This window comes from Nuphar pumila, chromosome 3 (genome assembly GCF_984573655.1).
Source record: "Nuphar pumila chromosome 3, dmNupPumi1.hap1.1, whole genome shotgun sequence".
Lineage (NCBI taxonomy): Eukaryota > Viridiplantae > Streptophyta > Magnoliopsida > Nymphaeales > Nymphaeaceae > Nuphar > Nuphar pumila.
Window position 1 is genome coordinate 136,455,393 of NC_143251.1, and position 8,633 is coordinate 136,464,025.

Here is an 8,633-nt window from a genome sequence, read left to right on the forward strand (position 1 = left end):
TATATATATATATATATATATATATATATATATATAAGAAAACCCATAACAGTACGGATGAAACACTGAACCTTCATCTAAGGGAATTAGCGGTGGTCCCTGCTAAAGGGCGCTTTCCGCCCAAGCAATTAGCAGTTCACGAAATGTGTTATCCACTGTTACGGGTTTCTCTCTCTCTCTCTCTCTCTCTCTCTATATATATATATATATATAGAGAGAGAGAGAGAGAAGCATGTAAATTTGGCGCATCCGTTCATTAAAGGATGTATGCTTCTCCCGTATTTAGGAAGCAAAAATTCCCTTTTGTGGGTATCTTTGAACTTCAGCAGGCAATTGATCCAAACACCCATAAAGTGTGTGTTCAAAAGCTTCAAGCAAGTCAGGTACCAACGGGGGCTCATGAGCCGTTAGTGCACGTCACCTTGTGCTGGGACGTTGCACGTTCGAATCCCAATGGTATATGGTTGTACCACTGGTAGGGGTCTGCCTAACCCCAGCTTTCTCTGTCGAAAAAAAAAAAGTAGGTCACGGGTAGTTCTCGTCAATTCCTCTATGAATTCATAAATCGTTGGAAAGAGCGGAACGCCCTTGAAAACTGCTTTCTTGAGAAAAAAGAACTGCTTTATTTAGAAAAGGTTCCAAACACAACTTTTTTCAAGGCACTTTTAGAATATCATATCAAGAGTATTCGAACATTGAAATTTTGGCATTACGTAAACCAAAGAGAATAACTTTAATATAAAATTGTTTTGCTGTCTGCATTAAGTTTCTGATAGATACCATCTCAACACTAAAAACAGTTCTAGTCATGCAGTTTGGCCTTGCCCATTACAGTGGCCATCCACTTCCTGTATTTTCTGTCATACTGTAAACAATAAAATTGAAAATATATATATATATATATATATATATATATATATATATATTGATGTTATTTGTCTCAATATAAGATGAAGCCATGCCACATACATATGCTAAAAGCAAGATGGCCTAGTTTGCAAATTTCAAGTGTGTAAAGCTCCTAACAGTGCAGCGCTTCAGTGAGGTGCTGTAGTGCCTTGTCGTAGGAAACAAACCCCATAAACCAGAATTCATGGCCATCTCTTGTAATGATTTGAATATACTTTTCAGTAGGATTCAACCTGTTTGAAGAAGGGGTCACTGTAACTAACTGTTCAAGAAGCACAATTACCTGAATGTAAGGTATAAAATGGTTCACATCAGCCAACAGATGCCAAAATCGACCTCCAACCAAAACTAGAAAGAAAAATGCAAATTAATTTACATCTTTCAGTTAAAGTATAAATTGTTCCATAATGAGAATGCAATCCCTCAAACACCTGATTTCATTGATGAGGATGAATCTATTCATTCACTTCAGAGAAAAAAAAAATCATTTATCAATTCAACTTCTTCAGGTCACTGAAGAACAAGTTAGGGGCTTCACAACACTAAATTTACATCTCGAGTTAAAGTATAAATGGTTACATAATGAGAATGCAACCACACCTGATTTCGTTGATGAGGATGAATCTGTTTCATTCACTTCAGAAAAAAAAAATCATTTATCAATTCAACTTCTTCAGGTCACTGAAGAACAAGCTAGAGGCTTCACAACATTAAATTTACACTAAATTATTGAATAAGGTGATTGATCAGATATATCAGAATTTACTGGTTTGACATTGGGATTCGCCAAGACAGGTGCCGCACCCGCGTCAACGCGACGCGGGAGTGGCACCCGGTGCGGTCAACCCGACCCTGGGTGCGGTCAACGCACCTAGGGTTATTTTGATCCATTTTTTGGATTAAAAAATCTGCTTTGGAAAATAAAAAAAAGAGACCCTTGCTTTAAATTCATTTAAAATGCATTGAACAACATTATTTTCAAGTGAATAAATTCTCATTAAACTCTCTCTCTCATTTAATAGTAATAAAACTTCCTCTCATCCACCAAAAACATAAAACGAGTTTCTCAACAAGGCAGCTTTGGAAAGTGTTGATAATAGAAAACGGTTTCCTCAAATCTATCTTGGAAATTAAAAGCTTTCATTGAGAATAGGAAAGGTCTCCTAAAGTCCAACGTGTAAATTAAACCCATATTTTGAAGTTTTAAATGATTTTATTTAGATTCTTGGAAATTAAAAGCTTTCATTGAGAGTAGGAAAGGTCTCCTAGAGTCCAACGTGTAAATTAAACCCATATTTTGAAGTTTTAAATGATTTTATTTAGAAGTTTCAATTTTGAACCCCCCTTATATATATATATATATTTATTTATTTTTTTCTGCACCCCCGCACGGGCACCCATGTGACATAGTTTGACAATTACAAGTTTTTTTTTTCTCCACATGGCCATCTCACTCAGAGAGGCTTTCCCTTCCTCACAACTTGACAAAGGTTGGCATCTTGATTGACAAATCAAAAAGAATTTCTTCTTTTAGTCTCCAGTGATTTCTCACCCATGCCTGTGGGTCAGATAAGCACTTCACAAGCCAATAACATAGCTAATTGCCGGTATTTCTACTCAGGTTACATGATCAACAAATCAACCAATTGAACAGATAGATGAGAAGGTGGTATCATTTATTTAAAAAAAACTCCATCTAACATGGGGAAAGACACTATTATCCTATAGATATTCTAAATTCCAGCTCTCGGTATTTGCCAAGAAAAGCTTTCATCTTTGTCAGCTCTAGAGAAGCAAATGACGATAAATCAATTAAAAAATTAGAACAAAACATTCAGTTCAATACAGATTCACTATTCCTTTTAAACCTCAATTTTCTAGTTAATTCAAACAGAGCAAGAGAATACCTTGTAGTAAATCCACTCCTGCTGCCCTGGGCGTGGACTATAACACAGTGGACTATCACTACAAAAGGCAAGCTTGGCTGTAGATAAATACAGTGTTCCTATGACAGGACCTGATGAAGTTGATAAGAAACACGCAAATGCTTTTCGGAGCTGCTCTCCTGGTAAGGTTTCAAATGTCCGTCGGAAAATCTTGTCCTGTCCACCTTCCATGAGAGCCTTTGTTCCCTGAGCAAGTCTTCCCATGGCTGCATCAGCGGGATTGGGACTGATTTTCACTGTTCTCATATAAGCAACCATGAAATTACAAATGAAAATCACAACTACAGAATATCACCTGAAAAAGAAAAAAGAACACAATACAATACAGAAAAGAAAAAATAGATTGCTGAACCATACTAAAGAACAGCAAAACCTTAGGCATTAATGTAATAGTAGTTACATGCTTCAGCCAGATAAAATATACCTCCAAGTGATGATTTATCAAAAAAATCATCAACTCTTATGAAAATCTCCAAGATCAGGGAAGGGACTATATTGGAGAGAGATTCCAATAAACTTTCACTGTAATGCCAAGCACAAGACTTAATTTACTCCTTGTTCCTTTGATTAAATGAGCAACCGTCTTCAGTTCCTTCCTATTTGATTTATTTCGTTATACCTGTGATTCTGCTCATCATTTGATCATAATTTATTTGAGAAAGGTCATGGTTACATGCAAAACCAGGCTTCTGTTCGCAATGCAAGATTTTCCTCTTTAGGGTGATATTTTACAGTTCAGCTCAAAATTCTCAAGTCAACCACATTAACGGTAAAGAATTAACTGTTTCCAAAAGAAAAATCAAATAGTATGTGCAAATGACTACAAGTATAGCCACAAGTGCATTGCAGTGTCTCACGAAAACAAAATAAATTAATTCACTAAGGATACAAAGAAGAAATAGAGCAAACAACAAAAAACTGACAACATATCACTTTTCACAAAAGACACCAACTTTTTGGTTTTTACATTCAACCACCTTAGTGACTTATCTATGTCACAAAGACTTGCCTGGTCCTAAACCAATAAATTAACCATTATTTAGTCAAACAAGAGATACCTATTCTAGCATTGCAATTGAGTCAACAACTTAAAGCATACTTGAGTAGAACCCAACAAATAAAATGTTAGGACTTTCCTTCCATGGCTCCCAGCTCATCTAAAACAACTACAATCCCCAAGGGTGCACTTTTATCTAGCGTTGGTAGGCCTCCAACCTCTCTTTCCAGGAAAGAAATATTTTTTATACATACAATAGAATTCTAATACAGCCAACGGAAGTTGCAGGAAAGAATATGTCATCATTTGCTGCTTACTCTTATAAAAACTGGCAAGATTACTACATAACATTATGTAATAACAGTCTGATAGCAAACTGTCTATACCATAGTGAAGAAGTAATCAACTTGAGTCCTCCGAAATCACAAGAAAAAACTTTATTAAACCAAGCCTCGATATACATGCTTCCCACCATAGACAACCTTTCTTCATCCAGACCGCTTCAACTTCATGTCTCCTTAACTGTATCAAAGAGGGTATGACCATGACCTATTTACACGTTCTTTCGAGGCCCAATAAAGAAAGCATTTGTCATGTTCAGTTGAAGAAAATGTATTGACTAATATCCAGAAAAAAGTGATAGAATGGTCCTAGTTTTGACTGCTTATAAAAAGTTTTTCTATCCAAACCTTCATCCAGTATACATATAGTTACCTACAAGTCAAGCTTTAAGCTTCTCTACATTTCAACATAATTCATGGTTAATCCTATGATGCTGATGAGGCCTTCAGGACTAACAGGGCTTATGTTAATATGCCTACCAATTATCTCTGTATGGAATTCATGTAGCATCAGTAACTCTTATTTGTACTTTCTATCCACAAAAATTTAGTACCTTCCACAAAAGTTGGTGGATTCTTAATGAGATCGAGGTAAGAATGCTTTACATCTAACTGGTGTTTCGAAGCAAAGTTGAACACAACTGAACCTTAATGCAGGGACAAACGATAAACTGAGGTCAGAAGTCAACAGCTGCATGTCTATAGTGTGCTTTGCTGATACAAAATTACAGTTTCTCAATTTAAACTTTGTTGCCACAAATTCCTAGCTCCTTGATCTAGATTATATAACTCAATCCCTTAGAAACATGTCCTTCATTGTCAGAATCGCTTATTGCTGGTTGCCAGGGTGTGCATGAAAAGGTAGATTTTGTTTTTCTTAATTTATCAGGTCTTTGGAAAGATGTTTCTTAAAAAAAAAAGGTTGTTTCCATTAAACTGGCGCAATCCTTGTTTCTCAGAAAAAGCTGTTCATAGTCCAACCATATAGCCAAGATTTGTTTTATACCTTCTTCAAAACCTTACAAACTCTTTTAGTATCTAGTCACTACCCTTCAGCATCATAAGAGTTATTAAACCTCCATAAGAAGTTATTGTAAGTCAAGGACCAGATCTAAAACCAATTTCAATCAAAGAATCACTTTCTTTGCACAGGTTTCAAAGTTTTGATCGTAATTTGCACACTAGATGGTTGATCTATTCATTGTTAGTTCGACTGAAGAGGAATAGATAGATCTTTTTCCTTTCTTTTCTTTTTTAGCCAAATCAGAAACTGTTCTACCATAGTTCTATTCAAGCAATAAGGCCAACTGCAGATGCGTTATGATTTCAAGAAAAAGCAAACAACAAGAAATTGAATTCTACTCAAAGATTTGATCCATGATAGTTTCTAAATCTTAATATCAATTTAACATGCAGTTGATCATTCTAATGTTTTATCTGTGTTTGGTTTATCAAACACTACGCTCATAGCTCGAGTTCAGGAAAAGGCATGAGTTCACTTTCTTCTGGTGGAGCAGATTTCATCAACTAGAACCTAAGTTCAACGACACAACTTTTTCTAAACATAACACGATTCAACATGGACTGCAAGGACACAACTAGGTGTGACGTGATCTAACTCATCTTGAACATGGTCAATGCTGTCTCTTTGAATATACCATAGTTCAATATGGATACCGTATACTTTCAAGTGTAAATTATCGATAATAAGGAATTGCTCACGGTGTTGCCACACATTCCCAGCGTATCCTTCAGCTTTCTTGGCAGTCTCATCGATCTTCTTCCCCAACTTATTCATCATGCTCGAGATCATATCCATCCGACCTGAAAGAATACCAAATATTCATCATTCTTTCCACAGATTCAATGTTCCCACACCGAGCAAAATGAAACATGAGAGAGAGAGAGAGATTTCATAAACTTTGATCAGAAAAATCTCAGAACTCCACATTCAACAATAAAAAAATAATATATATGAGTAGGTGGTAGCTGCCTACCACTTTTCTAGCCTACCGTTAGCTTACTTGGTTTTTAAAGTTTTTTTTTTTTAAATATGACCATACAGATATGATCTCCATGCTTAATTTTATAGTAATTGACTCTTGGATCGTCTGATTCCGACACACATGTAGGTTTTTATAAGATTAAAACTCAATGGTCTACAATTTTCATAAATATATTCAATGCTTAAAAATCATGTTTCTTATGGAAAAACATGATCCAAGAGTCATTTCTTAGCAAATCAACCATGCTGAACACATCTGCAGGGTCAAATTTGCTAAAAACAACCCAGAAACACTTATTTGCTGGTGGTAGGCTAAAAAAGTGGTAGGCAGCTACCACTTTTCCTCTCTCACTATATATATATATATATATATATATATATATATATATATATATATATATATGTGTGTGTGTGTGTGTGTGTGTGTGTGTGTGTGTGTGTGTGTGTGTGTGTGTGCGTGTGTGTGTGTGTGTGTGGAAGGGGAGTGGTCCAACAAAAGGAAGATCTAAAATCTACTATCAATGATAATCAATGGCATTTCTTCTCCGACGATCGAGGACTTTACATATTGGATTTTTATCATTCATTTAGTGAGTGATATGTTTTGTATTATGAATTTTGGATGTTATAGATGTGTTTTTGAAAGCTCTAAAAATCAACAGCCCACAGTACTTTTGTATTGTAAAGTTTTAAATGCATTGTGAGCCTGATTTTTCGCGTCTTGAGAAACATGCATGTCTTAAAAGTCTTCAAGCATATTTCTTATTAAATAAATTATAAAGAATAAATATATGAGGTCTAATTAATGTGATGCTCTAACATTGGAGAAAGGGAGTCGTCCTAACATCCTTGATTGTAGATTCTGGATCTTCCTTTGGTTGGACAGCCTTCAATATGCTTAATAATACCCGTTGAATGGTTTTTTAGGGTTTTTCATTTTATTTTTAAATTCAGACAGTACAGATGTGATCTATTTACCTGATTTTACAGGGATCAGCTCTTGAAGTGTTAGGACACATGGGTGGGTTTTTATAAGATTAGAAAAATCAAAGGCCAAAAATTTTTGAGTCTCCAAATATCATTTTTTCATCCAAAACACATGATCCAAGTGTCAATTCTTGGTAAATCGATCATGCCCAACACATTTATGGGGTCTAAACTGCAAAAAAAAATAATCAGATGATCATAAAAACCCATTAAGCACGTATCATTAAGCATATTTCATATTAATATTAAGCACTTACCCATCTCTCTCGCTATATGTATAATGAGTCCGTGCTAAACAGCGTGCTAAATAGGTTTTTTGGGCTTTTCTCATTTTATTTTTAAATTCTGACCGTAAAGATGTGATCTATGTACTTGATTTTAGAGGGATCAGCTCTTGAAGCGTTTGATTCCAACACATTGGTGGGTTTTTATAAAGTTAAAAAAATCAACCGTCCAAAATCTTTGTAAATTTTTTAGGCTCCAAACATTATTTTTTCATAGAAAACACATGATCCATGTGTGGATTTTTAGTAAATCTACCATGCCCAACACATTTATGGGGCTGGAACCCCATAAAAAGCACAGGAGAAGCCCGAAAAACCCATTTAGCACGCTGTTTAGCACCCAATTGGTTTTGCACGGACCCATTTTCATATATATAAATTTATAATCGTTCATCAAACTCCCACACCCAACAACAAAAAGAGAAAGAGAGGTTTCATGATCTTTTATCAGACAAGTCACATAACACCCAACAATAAAAATAGAGAGAGAGGTTTCATAATCTTTTATCAAAAAAGTCACAGACCTCCCATACCCAACAAGAAAAAACAAACACAGATAGAGAGAATGGGTGACTGAACTCTTGCCGGTGGAGTTGGGGACGGGGGAGGACGGCACGTAAGGGTTGTGGCTCGGCGCCTGCTGCTGGTACTGCACGCTTCCCGACGCCGGCTGCCCCGAGTAGCAGTAGTTGGCGTACCACCCTCCTCCTCCTCCGCCCTTCGCCGGATCCATGGCCTCTCCGGCGACCCAAGTGGCGGCCTGCTGGTTCACCGGGTGCGCCACCGGTGTGGCCGGCACCCCCATCACCCACGTCCCCAACCTCCCACCTCCATCCGACGATGACGCCTTCTCCTCGCGACGATTCTGGGCCATCCGATCTAAAGGACCCGATAGAAAAACTGAGAAAGAGACCGAAATGGAGAATGTGATTGCTTCTCTCTGCTTTTCCTGAGATTCGATGACCAACAACGAAGGAGAAGAAGAGGATCTCTCCTTTTTATACGAATTTTTGATCAGTTATTATAACGAGTGACGACGTCATCATCGTCGCCCTGAATTTTTCAAGACTAGGCTCATTTCTAGGCAATATTCTCCTCCAGGGGTTGGTTTTTATTTAAAATCTTAAAATGGGGCTCTTTTTATACAACTCCCGTCGTATGTCA

The 8,633-nt window shown here is 36.6% G+C and overlaps 1 protein-coding gene across 3 annotated transcripts; it reads right to left on the minus strand.

The window, feature by feature from the left end:
* Window positions 1-735: 735 nt before the first annotated feature.
* On the minus strand, window positions 736-8,423 carry LOC149843986 (GEM-like protein 1). Of its 3 annotated transcripts, none has more exons than XM_090000214.1 (4): window positions 8,049-8,423; window positions 5,916-6,017; window positions 2,817-3,091; window positions 736-1,192 (listed from the first exon to the last, which is right to left on the minus strand). In XM_090000214.1, exons 1-4 carry the CDS (start codon window positions 8,341-8,343, stop codon window positions 1,022-1,024), a joined length of 843 nt encoding a protein of 280 aa, XP_089856340.1. In that variant the 5' UTR covers window positions 8,344-8,423; the 3' UTR covers window positions 736-1,021. The 3 variants fall into 3 exon arrangements, with proteins under 3 accessions (XP_089856340.1, XP_089856341.1, XP_089856342.1); XM_090000215.1 differs by having other exon boundaries at window positions 746-1,192; window positions 2,817-3,061; XM_090000216.1 differs by having other exon boundaries at window positions 1,008-1,142.
* Window positions 8,424-8,633: the final 210 nt, after the last annotated feature.

Excerpts from the sequence above, each read along its gene's own strand:
- LOC149843986 (XM_090000214.1), bottom strand. The coding sequence starts at position 8,343 with ATGGCCCAGAATCGTCGCGAGGAGAAGGCGTCATCGTCGGATGGAGGT. Across the intron at positions 3,092-5,915 it reads TGGGAATGTGTGGCAACACC|TGAAAATCAGTCCCAATCCC; the intron begins GTGAGCAATTCC and ends ATATGAGAACAG. Across the intron at positions 1,193-2,816 it reads AGGAGTGGATTTACTACAAG|GTAATTGTGCTTCTTGAACA; the intron begins GTATTCTCTTGC and ends CCTTACATTCAG.